This window comes from Vanessa atalanta, chromosome 13 (assembly GCF_905147765.1).
Source record: "Vanessa atalanta chromosome 13, ilVanAtal1.2, whole genome shotgun sequence".
NCBI classification, from domain to species: Eukaryota; Metazoa; Arthropoda; class Insecta; order Lepidoptera; family Nymphalidae; genus Vanessa; species Vanessa atalanta.
The window spans coordinates 5,898,559-5,914,730 of record NC_061883.1 but is presented as its reverse complement, the minus strand read 5'-3'; the positions used below and the strand labels follow the sequence as shown (position 1 = coordinate 5,914,730).

At 32.2% G+C, this 16,172-nt stretch overlaps 1 protein-coding gene across 1 annotated transcript in view; it reads right to left on the bottom strand.

The window, feature by feature from the left end:
- Positions 1–834: 834 nt before the first annotated feature.
- Positions 835–16,172, bottom strand: part of LOC125068179 — a 64,821-nt gene continuing 49,483 nt past the window's right edge. The window contains exons 4-13 of the mRNA XM_047677221.1: positions 15,837–16,037; positions 11,917–12,153; positions 10,745–10,851; positions 10,091–10,310; positions 9,471–9,620; positions 7,860–8,006; positions 6,538–6,699; positions 3,253–3,467; positions 2,245–3,165; positions 835–1,948 (exon numbers count right to left, since the gene is read on the bottom strand). Coding sequence (XP_047533177.1) covers positions 1,402–1,948; positions 2,245–3,165; positions 3,253–3,467; positions 6,538–6,699; positions 7,860–8,006; positions 9,471–9,620; positions 10,091–10,310; positions 10,745–10,851; positions 11,917–12,153; positions 15,837–16,037 — 2,907 coding nt within the window. The 3' untranslated portion in view covers positions 835–1,401. The remainder of the gene's footprint in view (positions 1,949–2,244; positions 3,166–3,252; positions 3,468–6,537; positions 6,700–7,859; positions 8,007–9,470; positions 9,621–10,090; positions 10,311–10,744; positions 10,852–11,916; positions 12,154–15,836; positions 16,038–16,172) is intronic.

Genomic DNA, 16,172 nt, shown 5'->3' with positions numbered 1-16,172 from the left:
CCTACGTACTAATTTCCATTCTAATCCATTCCGCAGCTTTATCGTGATTGAGTAATTAACATATTTTGTTACCAAAACACGGAAGGCATTCATAATATTTATAAAATATATCATCAATGAAATGTAAATTAAACGAGGGTATCTCTTAAGGCTTATAAAATTAACTGTATCTCCGAATCGCAATGTGTAAGTAGCCTTATTTATAAAAAAAAACTTATGATTCATTTTTTTTTAAATATTGTCGTACATATTAATTAAAGTTATTTATTTCTATTTAATAAATAAAAATATTGAATATTAAATAATGTGACTTTAACCCGTTCTGTAAATTAAACTAAAAAAAAAACTTTTTTTATTTTCATTCGTCAAAAACCAGAATATCATATCTAATATGTAAACCATTATGATATACATATATATATGAGGTGACTTTTTTTGTAATGTCCAACTAAAAACTACTTAACCTAATAATTAACACACTAGTAGATACAGCGTGTTTCGGAGGCGGTGCTAGTATATTATTATATAACTCTTTAAATTTTTACCGTTGACATGACTAGTGTACTTTTTTGTTCTTTCAAATATATTAAATACGGGGAGATAAATAAAATAACACGGAAAAAAATGTATTTTTAGAAATGACTTTAATATCCATTTTACCTGGAAATTACTTACAGACTTTAAAAATTCTTATTCTATAATTTATTTACAATCATTTACGAGTTACATTTACACACATTTCAAGAAACTATATGATACACGAGGAAATGATTCAACCGTTTCAAGTTATACAGTTTTCGTCGTCTTAACTACATTTTTACAACCTATATCACATTTCATTTTATTACTAGTCATTAAAGAATGTTTATAATCAATCCGAATGTTATAAATATTATTATGATGAGTTCGCATTTATAAAATAATAGTACCGTATCAAAGTATCCGTGTATTCAAAATGTAAAACGCTAACCTTCCACTAATAGTATTACGTTTATAATGATTTAACTTGTCTTAAAAATGTATTGTCAAGCATTTTATGTACATTCAGATATGTTATTTGATGAGAAGAATACTAATTTATAAAGGTATGTCGTAGTAAAAAAAGCATAAATCAAAAATTGAAACAATTTTAATAGTCAATTTATATAATTATTTACAAAGTAATCTAGATGAGGAACGGCTTCCGATCACTTAATAATTAAAAATTTCAAATTAATACATTAATAGGAATAATAATAAAAAACGTATAAAGCACGTGATGTACTGTGAGTTAAAATGGATCAACTGTAAGGTAGGCACTTACGCCAATTCAGTCTTCATTATAATTTTACAAGACAAAAAAAAACGAGTTTAGAAATTAGTGTCAGACTGCTAAACATTTGTCTCCAAAAGATCTGGGGGTCAACAGAAGCCATCTTTGAGGTCGGGGTAACTTAAATCTGGCATCGGTCTTCTGGAGCCGTTGCCTCTATTATTTTCAGTTCTAATGTTACGCCCGGCTCGACCTAAACTAGCATATCTCGTGTCCGCAAGTTTGTCTCTTTGTGCAACTTCATCATAATATCTCGCATCGTTTAAACCGGCACTATATTTTTGACTTAAACTGTATTTATCTATTGTAGCATATTTTTGTACGGTTGCATACTGTCTCGCTGCTTCTGGTACACCGTTAGTTTTGGCTCGATCATAAGGTCTTTCTTCTGGTGGTAATGCACCATCAAGTCTTGCTTTAAATTCTTTGTCTTTCCTTCGTCTTCTCTTACAAGCACAGAGGGCAATAGCTATAGCGCATATCAGAAGACCGACCCCAGCAGCCGCTGCTACATAGGGTGGTGGTAATGATAATTTGAAGGAACAATTTGAATCATCTTCATCATAACCTGAAGGACAATGAGCACTACCATCGCACCATAACGTTAAGGGAATACAAGCGTTTAATTCCGGGCAGCTGAAAAGAAAAAAAAACATTGAGCCATCGTTGATATATTTCGAATAAAAATTATTACAGTTTTCTATTTTGGAATATATTTTTATGTTAGGCAATATTATCTGCAAAAGTTCATTCATATCTTTTATCATTTAAATAATCGTTCTCATTTATACATTTATTACACTCAATTATTAAAATTAATAATGTGTTCATTATGCCTGAAACATTGACTGACTAAACAAATAACAAAAAATACAATCGTTTATTTTTGGTTGCCCTCAGTCCTATCACCAATATAATTAAATGATACTTACTTGTAACGACAATCAAGAGTAGCAGAGACAAGTAAAATATTTGTCTCTGGATCGTGTTCAATCGAAGGCTTCTTCATAATTTCTATCCACTTGATTGAATAGTCAGCTTGTTCGTGTTGCAAGAAATCTATAACGTAACTTCGGGCGTGCGGTTTTAGTGACGATTCTATTGTCGTTTGAGCAGATTTCCATCCTGGAGAATATAGTTCCAAAGAACTGGAAATGTCGGGACAAATTTCTCTGTATAAATTAGTGTCTCGTGCTTCATATATATATAGGCGGTTAGGGGTAGGGCAAAATGGAGAGTTCGAAGTTATTTCATATCCAGGAACTTTTACATATAGATATCTTCCTTGCATTGGAATGACTTCATCACCCCCAGGTTCTATCAACCATGGCCTGTGAACGCAAGCGACTTCAGCTCTCACACTCTCTGATATAACATTTCGGTCCCCAACAATTTCTGGTGCAATAGAAACTTCCCTTTTATCATATAATCTGATTTCCCCACTGCTACCTCTTAAGCGCCTCTCACCCCAACCAGTCGAACAAATAGATTCATCACCAGGTCCCGTTGGAATAAATTTGTATTCTCCCTCAAATGCAAAATCGTCATAATCTTCTGTTATATTCATCATAGTAACGGTAAAATTTACTTCAACAACAGGAGCTGTTAACGTATGAACATTTAAAGGTTCTGATCGATTTGTACATAAACAGTCCCTTTCAATTGGAATGCCTTCCCAAGGATATTCGGTAATGATAATTTGAGCTAGACCCTCGCCGCCAATAATCCTTCTCGTCGGTCTATCGCACTTCCATCGACTAGTTCGAGAATCTTTATGAGTGCTACAAATCTTATTTCCGAAATAAGTATTAGTAAAAGTTAGTTGTATTCTTTCACCGTGTTTTGCTTCAAATCTGTAAAAAACGGTATTATTAATAATATTATGTAAAAAATAATATTTTTTTATCATAAAAATATTATTATGTAACTGTATTATTCACCTTAAAATACAAGTAAGATTCTGAGCTCCACCTCTTCCATAATAGAATATGGCACGTGGGGCTTGAAATCTTCCTGAATATGTGAGCGCTGACTTGAAAACCCTATCGCATGCTGATTGAGAGTCCGCTAAAGGTTGTCCTTGCTCGCTCACATCTACAAACTCGTACCGTAGTAGAAACGAGACAGGATACAACGCCGAACCCTGACGCAATTCCTGCGGGAAAATATTACTTACTTAGCTTTTGTTAAATTAGCTGACATCTGTGCAAAGTTTAATAAAGGGTTCCTATCAAACAAATTAACTGTTTACTTTGAATTTGTACTTAAATCAACAATTTGCTCGAACGAAAACGCGTATTGTTTAATTTTGTTTATTTGCAAGAGTTAAAGTCAGCGAAACATGCAAACCATTTTCAGAGGAAATTATGAAAACAGTAGGTATATAGATTCAAAGAGAAAATGTGAAAGAACCAATTTTTAAGGTGGCCAGAGTTCAATAACGATATGAAGTAAGGCTCTAGTTGGAAACTTCAAATATTTAGTTAAGAAACTTGCTTCGGTCCTTCTACGTTGAATTTAATATTGAATAATAAAGCAGTTCTCAACTTATGACTTTAACAACTTGCTTAAGACCAGGTTTCCTATATTTAATAGGACGCGATACGATGCTGACTCTCTAAGAATACCAATGCTAACGAGGTTGTTTCTTATTATGTTAGATAAATTCATTACATTATTACGTTTTTAAGGAATATCTTGAATAAAGCGCTTGTCCCAAATTTAACTGATACTTAACATAAGATATAACAAAGATTAATTAGAACAAAGATATTATATTTTAGTATAACATTAGGGTTATCTTTACACTAGTATGAAATAGAAAAATAAGTATTTACATAATTGTTATATTCAGTTCGTCGAAAGAAAATGTAATTATTGTTTTAACATAAGTAATGAAACTACCAAAAGTGATTTTAAGAATTATCGTAAAACAAAATACTGTTAATAGTATAAAATATTCGTTAATTTAAAAAAAAGGTTTTGCTATTTGTAGATTGATTATCTATGATATTATCTTTGGTATTGATTAGCAATTTTTAAAGTGAAAATTATTATAATAATTGTCCATACAATAATCTTCTCTTGTTAAGTTTCTCTAATGTATTTTTATTTAACAAGATACCTTTATTACACGCTATAAAGTCATCTTCTTAAATAAAAATATTATCAATATACTATAATCATTCGTATCATTAGGAAGACAATTAAATTCATGTTCGAAATAAAAGCGATCCCAATTATAATGTCTGGAATTGATTTCATTTATAATTGCAATTAAACCACGAAAGTTAGTAATGCGATACGACACGTTTACGATAATCGGCGGACCGTTTTAACGTCTACCGAATTCATTTCACAGAATCTTAAAAACGCTTTCTTGAATGTCTGTAAATTGCAAAAAAATTCAGTACGTGTTTCATTTAGCTGTCCAAGTAGTAATAACGCGACAGCTATAAGGCATTCCATCACAGAGAGAGCTTAGAGCGGAGAGTTCACGTGCTCGTTGCATTATTCACTGTGGCGAATGCAAGTCTGCGCGTGACTTATCTTTCCTTTACCGTTGAATGTCACTCACTGGAAAAATCCCGCTCATACAATGACAACTTGAAAAATGCGTCCTATATATTATAATAGTTTATGGGTGAAAACTTCAGAAGTTCGTAATCAATAAAACAATTAATCTCAAAAATCCTAGTGAACTTTTTACAGCATTGTTTGTCGTTGAGATTAAACTACGTTATTGGTTGTTTTTAATCCAATAAACGTTTCGAAACAATAAAAAAACAATTAAAAGCGATCTATATAACGATAGCTGGTTGCATTTTAGAAAATTGTATAAGAAATTTATTATAGAAAATGCTATACGATTGCGTAATATAACAGTTTAACGGTATTGAATACTCTATAATATTCTGCTCACGTAATCGACAAAGCCGGGAATATGTCAGCGTCGAGAACGATTTGTGGCTTGTCTCGTGCGTGGATCTGGGAAGACTTGTATTATGGATCAGCAAAATTTTGATATTTAACTAAGAGAATATCGCACGTTATGTTCAAACGAGGTTCACAATATAATTTTGTAATGATTTATTTAATGGTAAAACGAGCTTATTTCATTATCGCACGTATGAAGATCATTTTGTTGATTCATATAATAACTAAGAAATAGTTTATCAAGTAAGATGCATAATTGTTAATAAAAACCTTTTAAGAACACTTCATGAAACTAATTTTATTAATAAACTTTTTCTTCTACAGTTTCGATGTCGATTCTGTCGTTTTATAAAATCCTAGATGTATTTATTTCTACATTTTTAAAAGTATTATAACAAAACATGTTAAAAACTTATATTCTATATAGTATATACTATGCTCATTCAATCCACTTTTAGTACATGCGCGAACATTTATCACTACTCCAGCGTGATCATAAAACACAGCACACGCTCCCATACAAACGGCAACGCTGCAACTTCTTTGAAACTAATGACATCCACAAGTCGTGTTTGTGCGTTATTTTTTCATGAAAGTGCAAGCTACATCAAGCCGCTCTATGCATAGCTGAGCGAACCAAAATGGAAGCACAATGTTTGCGATGTAATGAAAAGATCCCGAAAGACCTTCAAAGAAGGATTTTTATAGAACCCCGTTTGTGGAACAAGTACAAGCTTATTTTGGATTCGCTTTGTTTTTTTAACTACCAACGTGAAAGGCAAAGAAAATCTCAAGACGCTTCCAAAATGTACGATAATCTATACAACATTTTAAGACCAAAATCTATGGTTATTTTTTTTTTAGCTTTTCATTTCATTTCAGTTATATTTTGTGGATACTCAGACTACTGAACCGTGTTACGTAAATTATAGATTTCGAATTAATTGTAGATGAGTGAACAAAATCCTTTATTAGAGTAACATCAGCATCGCATTCATCACTCCTGATAGTTAAATCTAAATTTCCCACGTCACTTAAATACACGGCTGTGATACATTGAAGGCACATTAATTGTGGCGAGCACAGTTTGCAGTTCGACGTGTACGTGATTGATACAAAGTGCTCTACAGCATCTTGTTTAGTTTATAACTCGTGAGTTTATTTTAAGTATTGGATTATTTATTTAGTAATCAATTAATATATGATATGGAATATTTACTAACACATTTGATTTATTGCTAGGAGAACACTCATGTTTTTTTTTTAAAATGTGGTCTATTTATATTTACCTGCAATATTGTAAGGGCTGGTCCAGTGGTTATGTAGCTCTCGGTTGGCGCGCAAGGTCTCGTAGCTCGTGTGGCGTTAGACAGCAAGGCGTGATCACATAGTCGCGGAGATTCTTCCCGGCAAAAGGAACCCAGAAGCGACTTTTTGTCACTCATATCCAACTTTGGACAAAAACAAATGTTGATCAAGGAAATATTTTACCGTACATACTACGAGGAACTAAATTGGGATGAGTTTCCAACAACACTGAGAAAGATTTTTACGTCCACGATAAAAACGATAAAGCACATTCTTGCTGTAACAGTCCGCCATATTTAAACACGGTTGCAATAATGTTTTCTTTAGCGTGGAATAAAGCGTGACCTACTTCCGAAGTACACAATCTACGGGCAGGAAGTGATTTGCTCCAGCCAGGTGCACTATTTACTCAGACTATCTGCTGGCGAGGAAACTTTTCTGATTAAAGTGCCAACAAAAAATAACTTGAGCGTAGCATCCATTCTTAATGCAAACCGTGGAATGTCGAATGAATAGAACGAAACACCGCAGTGCAGTCGGGAGAGAAGTCGCTAGTCGGTAAGAGTGCTCAGACACATTAAAGAAAATTAATGTTTGGCTCCCGACGTCAAGTAGCTAGCAGTAGTTGGCAAAGTGAAATGGCACGAATAAAGGCGGTGAGAACGCCACCCAATTTTATATCGCTCTTCGTATTTGTATCATCGCATTAGTCTTCCGCACTAGCAAAGTTTCGGTACGCGATAAGTTATTCCACATTTCATTACTCTGAACTAGTTTCGGTTTTGCTGTGGAAATTGTTTGGTTATATTTTAAAGTTTCCGCAGTTCGCCATCCTAATTACTAGAACGAGTCGGTAAATTAATTTATAAATTGATAATGACGGATCATTCGAAATATTATGTTTGGGTCAATATTTGTCCAAAAAATAAGATCTTTCGTTACCCAAATAAGCAAAGCTGGCATTTTTCCTAAAAATCTCACTTTATTTATTACTGTTACAAATTTAAAAATTACCATTTAAAATTAACTGTCAGTAAGATTCTATTCTTATCAAATTATTCACAGTCTCTTGTTCCTCTAAAATGTCTTATTCATGATTGCGCACGTAGACTGGTTTGAAATAAAGGAAATCTCAATATGCGGACCACAAATACAATAACGCATTACATAATTTTGTTTCCCGACTATGTTAATCACTAATAATATTATAAATAATAAATTAAATTCTAATAGGAAATACATTTAAAAAAATTCGTTAAAGGCAATTTGTCACTTTTTTTAAATTTCATTTTGTATAAAATACCTTTCTGTCCAGGTCAGCATCCGGTGCCGCCCCGTCCCATATCGTGAGTTGCGAGGAACAGTCCTTTTGTTGATCGAACCCCGCAGGCTCAGTGCCCGCTGCGTGATATTTCACAAACGACACCCATACTATTTCGTTTGGACGACCCTGTAAATATGTTTCCTTAAGATATTGTTCGCTAAAATATAAGTAATTAATATTATCTGTTTAATATGATTTTTTACAACATTCCTTAAAAAAACATCTAATTTATACAATCGTACCGTACCAAAAGTATACTCTTATGGATAATTAAAAAAACATATTCATTTTCATCAATCATTATAGCTCAATTTTCAGCTGAAATATTCATCTCATTAATTTTCCCTATTCCATATAATATACCATATTCTAATATTATACTTTTGAAACTCTAAAGTTGCATGTTTGAGTTACTCACGGGTATAGGAATTTTGAATGTGAAGCTATTTATATAAGCTAACGGATTAACTAATAAATAAATAAATATACAGGCAAAGTTTGCAATTTCATGGTAAGAAGAGCCTTTAAATGGTGAAATGTAAAATTTTAACCCTTTAAATACAAAGTCCTACAAAGAAGAAATACTTGATTATTATGCCTTTATTACTTCGATGTATACGTAAATATTTCGCTTATATAATTGTTTTTTTCCGAGCAAATCTACCAAAACACAACCTAATCAAACCTGAATTTAGTAAAACTTCTCGTTTAAATTCATTCTTATTTCTTGTGTAAAAACATTCTTTATATCAAGTGGGTTTATTAAAGCATTTTCGAATCATCATGTTGAAGTATTGAATTAAATGTACAGCCGATTCGGAATGTAGATTCTACCAAAAAGAACCGACAAGAAACTACGTCTTAGCTACAATTAATGATTTCTTATCTAAATAAGACGAAAATTATTTACTATTTAAGTTGAATACAATCAAAAAGCCTAAGACTATTTGTTAAGTTACTTTTTATTTGCCTACAGACCGATAAGGGCTCGTCGCGTGACCCTCGGTTTTTACTTTCATCAAACAAAGTCATGTTAATAAACAAATATTAACAAGTAAGTTTTGTTGGTTACACGAATACAAAGTTCACTTTGGACCTTTTTTGTTCTTCCAGGCAATTAATTCCAGTCAAACATTGACATATTTACCGAATCTACGACATTATCAAACTTACATAAAATTATGTAAAACCAAGAGCTGTCTATTGTATCTTCTTCGTGCTTATCTAAGGCTTTCGTGGTTCTTGCAACCCTTTAGTTTATTATTCTATTACAAATTTGACAGGTAACTAAAATTTGCAACATTTTAGGCGGCAAGTACTTAAAGTATTGATCGAGAAATGTCCATTTTTAAAGTTACCTTTTCATCATAATTATATGTAATATAATTGAAAACCTAAGATATGCAATATTTTATATGATACTTGTTTCAGATATATAGATTATATAATGACATCATAACATGATTTGATTTTAAAATATTTATAAATACTAAGAAATATATTCATTTAAACATCAGTACGAAAAGTATTGAATAAAATAAACTCTTATACATTTTTTACAATCAAAACAAACTCAAACGATCCACTTACTTGAAAATAATAAACACAAGAGGTATTCGGAGGTAAGGAGTGTCGCGGATTCCTCAACACGCCACTCGTCTTGTCGGAGGAGCGTAAAACGAATCGACAGCGACCGTCCGGAGTCACGTACGAGTGCGAGTCTTTGTCCACGTACAACACCTGCCAAGAATTATATTGGTAAGACAAACACTTCGTGAGTTTGATTTGTTAAAGGAACAAATTTTCTTTTTAGTTTTTGCACGAGAAAATCTTTGATCGAAACGAAATTTTTACCCTGTGATATTTTCTACTCGGAAATTAATAATTTAATATTCTTAATACTAGATTTTGTTCCAAATACAAACGAAATATGAAAACGAGAATTTACGTCTCGAGAGTAAACATTATATTTTAATACATACAAATGCTTATTTTCAAGGAATTACTTAAACTCGCCGCCAAATAAGCGTCAAGCTGTGTTAGGAATAGGGACGAAAATAGCTCAAGAGTTTGGGATCGGATCTGCAACTTTCACTCCGATAGAACCCGCCATTAAGGCTACTAATATAATTGCTTATTATATTTTGAATAAGCTTTAAGACTACAATATTTAAATGTAGAACAGTAGTTTATATTCACATAAATTTTACCTGAACTTCAAGCTCGAAACCGGGCAAATAGCTCAAAGGAACTGGATGAAACGGGTTGTCATAAGGTGAAGTATGAAATTCCAGTAACATATTTGGTCCTCTGCTAACTATATCCGGTACAGCGTCCCCACCGCAAAGACGTACAAGGACAGGGGAATCCCGGGTCGGACCATCCCATACTGTGAGATAATCTTGAACCACGTTACATTGATCCCATATCCTACAAAAGTATAAGTTTAAAAAAACATTTACAAATATTAATTTACTAACGTATATTTTTATAATAATTAAATATATTTTCTACAGTAAGATGATATTATGTTCCCAAAATCAAAATTCAATTTGACATAGCATAATTGTACTTTATTATCGTATTTTAATACACACCAATAAAACTGTAGAATGACATAATATTTCTGGTAAAAAAACTATGATTGAACAATACAGAAACACAATTACCGAACCGGGTCAACCTTATTTTCAGAAAACCATTCAATGCAAATCTATGTACATTGGATATGGAATATTTTATCGTTTGATGACATGGTCACATAGACAATTACCCGGTTTTTACCTTTGTAATATAAACTTTATTGCTAAAGTATGAAGAACTACAAATACTTTTAACTTTTATATCCTATTCTGAATACTTACTTGAGAACTCGCTGGCTTCTATCGTATTTAACGATCTGATCTTTGATATGTATTTTGTGACTGTTCGTTTGCCGTACCGTCAGCAGAACGTGTTTATCTGCGGGTATCTGAAAAAAACATTTTTATATAATATTTTTGCAGTATAAATAAATGCTTTATTTTTATCGTGATAAAGTCAATTGTACGAGCTTTGTGAGCAGAGAGCGATGTCATTCATAAGTAATGTTCATTGTATGTATATAGGAGTGTTGCGGAGTCTGGTGTGAATTTTAAATTAAATATTAATACAAACAGCCGCATGAACCACACGGACCTACGCGATGTGTGAAATGCTCGTTTTAATGTAAATTCGTGACACCCTTAACCCAGATGTGTAAGGGTTACGTAAATTTATACATCTGTTTTAGGCTTTAAATTTTTTACACGTTTTTTGAATTTACCTGAAAGATAACAATTTGAAAAATATTTCGTGAGAACTTATCTCACGAAATGATATTAAACAAGAATAATTTAAAAAAAATAAAAAGAAGTATTTACGTTTTGTTTTTGTGTATTGAATGCATTTAAATTCTCCCATCTAATCGTTACATCACTCAATAAAATTTATTAGGACGGAAAGATACTGAATGCGACAGTATGTAGGTCGCAATGGCCTAGAAGCTACTGGTAGCCGCATGGCCGCATTTCATTCTAACGGGGCACAAACGCACCGCAAGCAAACCTGCCTCCTCCTTGCAACTCCTTCTAAGTAACTTGGTATATCTTTCATTTTATATAATGAATACAAAATATAGCATGATTTATGACATAATAATATATAAAAGGAAGCAAAACATTTGTTCCTTTATCCTGCTCAAAACACCTCAGTTACCATAACGGTCTTCTTTATCGCTAAAAGCGTAGAACCTTACCGTAGTACATAAGGTAATAAAGAAGGTATGGTAGGTTTGAAGAAATACTTTTCGTACTGTTTTGTTGTCGGTACCTTTTTTATTGTTTTGATTTTATCGCTATTTTTAATATGCAGCAACACATTTTTATGAATTAACTGATGTCTTCTTCTACGACTACTTTTTCATTCGACATCAAATGCTGCTGATTGCTGCTCGTCTTCCTAAATAAATTTATCTGTCTAAAGAAATATTAAGTATTGTTTACTTTAAAATAATTACCTTTGTGTGCTCGATGCGATAAGTACATGTCGCATTACGTGGATATACACCAGGAAAGTTAGGCGACTGAATGCGACAAGCGCGTAGATCGCAGTCGCTGAGTATGCGGTCGCAGTAGGTGCCTTGAACGCGTTCACCCCTCCACGCCCCTAGTGTCACGTTACCGTACCGCAAGCGCGCCTCACTCCGTCTTAGAAACTTGTACGCCAACTTGAAGTCGAAATTGTACCCCACACCCTAAAACCGAAGGCATCGCTGTTAATTGCTAGAACGTCTGTCATTTATACTTGTGTTTGTGTGAATCTTAATTACAATTGTACTGCATGTGCTATTTTAATTTACAATTTTGTAAATGGTGTGAGTATTAATGTATGCTCGAGAATGTGCTAACGATGGTGTTTTATTACACAATATTATAACTGTCAACAACAATTATCAAAAGAGAACGTGCAGTTTAATGTATCATGCTTCGCATGTGTAGAAGCTGTTTCATATGATTTAGGGAAAAATGAAGTATTACCTAATTCGGAAACATTTCTCACTATCATTTTAATGAAATGTATAGACACACTCTCTTCTAGCAATCAAGAATGCGTTTAATAAAGTGGGTTATATTTTGAAATATTATTTAGTTAGTTCTTTATTTCAAAATATGTTACAACTATATGTCAAGAGGTACGTAAAGAGGTCAAGTGTCATATAAATTTGCAAGGTCGGACAATTGACCCGATCGCCTCGGGTCTAATTATCGTACTCAATAATATTTTTAATAAGTTATAACACTTTATTTATCTCATAAATATAAATAAAATTACCGTTTTGGTATCAGTTAAATATAACATCAGGCTTAAGAAGAATTGAATCCGGCTGTTAGTGATAAATTAAACATTTTTTTTATTATAGCGGTAGGCGGAGGGTAAGTGGTCACCACCGCCCATAGAAAATGGCCTTGTAAGAAATATTAACCATTCCTTACATCACCAATGCGCCACCAACCTTGGGAACTAAGATGTTACGTTCCTTGTGCCTGTAGTTACACTGGCTCACCCTTCAAACCGGAACACAACAATACTGAATACTGCTTTTTGGCGGTAGAATATCTGATGAGTGGGTGGTACCTACCTAGACGGGCTTGCACAAAGCCCTACCACCAAATATAATTGCGAAGGTAATATTAATATTTTAAACTTTTACTGAAAGGTGTGCCAAATTTGAGTTCATATCTAGATCAAACATTAAGTAGTACTGGTATACTTAGAACTAAGATGAAATATTTAACGTACGAACTAATTGGCAAAGTTTGATGAAAGCCTCTAAAAAATTGTAAAATATTATTCAATATTTAAGAACAGTGACCTCGTTATTAAACCCAAAACGTCAGGTATTCTGATTGAAAGTTACACGGAAAATCCAATTGAACGAAAATATTTTAAGTGGATTCGTTGACGCGAATAAAATTGCCATTATTAAATTATTGAATTAGGCTGTAATAATATTCATTATCGTAATTGGACGTATCCAGCGGTCCGGAGGGTGTTCGTAATCATCGCTTAATTAATTGATCGAAAGTTCAACCCTTGGTTCAGATAATATGGCTGCTAAGCCGAGATAAAGGAAGGCCACCGAACCGTTAAAAGCGGGCGATGTGAAATATTAGTCAAGTCACAACTGAAAACATGTAGTTACGTTACGTCAGTGAAACATAAAGGGATGCTTAGTAAGATACTCCTAATGAAGATAAATACTGTTGTTCATTTATATGGATTAACTTCGCGTTGTGCCGAAACTGTTAATTAGCGGGAACGCCGTCTCAAAGGTTGTCGCGTTGTCGATTCTGATGGCAATTATTCATTCATATTGTACTTGTAATGTAATATTTAGAATTATAGCGTACATCTCGTAATTAATTAGGCCGAGTGCGTTCGACTTATGATAATACATTTCTAGTTCATTTTAATGTAATATCAATTATCAAATATTTAATTAAAATCGAATTCCTTGTATTTTTATGACAACATGCGTTTAAAAATTCACAAAGCGTTATAAAAATATAAGTATACAATTACAAAATACATAGAATTATACACGAAAATGAACGTTAAGAAAAAACATAGTTAAATTAAAAAAAAAATACTAAAAAATAGTCTATTTAAGACTATAATATCGTCGTCGTTTGAAATTGTTGTAATATAATGTTATTTCAATTCTATATATAATTTTTTACTCGTTTTTTTTTGTATTCTACAAATGGTTTAGGTCAAATGGTTTTTAAATATATGATCATTATTTAACGCCCAGCGAAGCAGGCATATTTAAATTCACTATTAATCTAAAACTATATATAAATACTTCGTTATCGTATAATTTTACATTATAGAGAACAATATTAACAAAAGATCCTTCCTTAGCAGCTTACCCTCCATAAAGTTCGGGAACATAACCACAGTTTTATCGATCCCCGCTTAATTATACCTACGTACAACTTTATAATTACTAATGTTGACGTACCCGAATAAATAATGGCCACTACAAAATTACCTATACATTTTTATACTATTGTTTCGATGTCAAACATTGATTATCAAATATACTTTTTATTGACGCATGAAAAAGCTTTTGACGTAAAAATACTGTAATTTAAAAAATATATATATATCAGAATAATTTTCTATCATTAAGTACAAAGGTATAATGAAAAATGGAATTCGATAGACTTTGTAACAATTTAACAATGAAATGTAAGGATGGTAAGATATCCAGGGAGCTAATGTTAGGTATTATATGTAGTTGTAATGTGTTGTTATAAAACTATAACAAAGTCACATCAATGTCAAAAAATATCCAATTGCAACACCAATGACTTTTTAGTTGACTGCACACCTTGGGAATGAAATTATCGCCTCCAGGCTGTTTCAAATAACTAAAATATAACTATTATTGTAACTGCAAAATGGAAAAAAAAAATATCCCGCTGAGTTTCTTTCGCCGGTTCTTCTCAGGTCCGAGATGTTAAATTTCGAACCGTGGGTAGATTTTTGACTATCATTAAGCAAGTGTAAAAACTTCTATATTGAATAAAGATTTTTGACTTTGACTTGACTTTGATTGAATGTATATGCTTCTTGCATTAGCTTAATGATCGTCAAGAAATGTTGATAAACAACTTCCTTTTATATAAGTTCAAACTGTAATTAGTTTTATATTATTAAGATAAAATAAAAAAAAAAACGTTCGACCAAATATATTTTTTCTATTTATAGGTGCTTACGGTAAAAGCTCTCTCGTCTTCGTAGTCAGAGATATTATGGCCATTTAATAATAATTATATTAATAAACATATTACGTTATTATTGTTGTAAACAATACGTTAATTATTGTAAGCAATTTTTTATAAGGATAATATGAAATTTTCACAATGTATAAATAGTTTTACATAGTCGTGGTATTTATATAAGTTCTTTTAAAATGTACTTTCGTAGATCTTTGTGTTCAGTTTTTATTTATTTGTAATTATTTTTTCATTTTATAGTTGATTAATATTATAATTATATATCCGTCAAGTACTCTATTTTTATTATTAAATTCATTAACATTTTACAGGAACATCATTGTACATATTTAAAAAATACAAAAACACAATATTTCTTTTGAGAAATACGTTTTTATAAAATGACTTAAAAAACGGTACAATAGTATTTGTTATTGAAATTTTAGCTATAATTATAAAGTATAAAATATTGATATCAGTTGTGTTTTTAAACATTCGTAACTCTGATAGGAATATATTAATCTTGGATATAAAAGCATTGTGAGCCTGATGCCACTGTTGAGCTTAAAGAAATTATGTAATAAATTGTCAAGTGACAGAAAATAAAATACAAAAATATATATTACAATAAATATATATATAAAATGTGTACCTGTTGACTAAGTCTGTCCAATCTTAGTGTCATGTTAATAGAGTCTGATTCGCTGAAGTACACCGTGTAACCCCACGCTGAGCCGCACCACTGACCAGTGGGTGGCGAGGGACTCCTCTCCACAATCGTCATGTGTCCGTCTGGACACCCATCGGAGGTGAACGACACGAACTTACCCACTGTGAACGTGTCGAATGTTAGCTGAAACAAGATTACGTGGTTAGTTACGTAGGGGTGTCTGAATCTCGCTTTGGCATGTCTGTTCTGTAGACGTGGTTGATAGGAATACATTTGAATTAATATATACATATATATATTGCTAGAATATACATATAG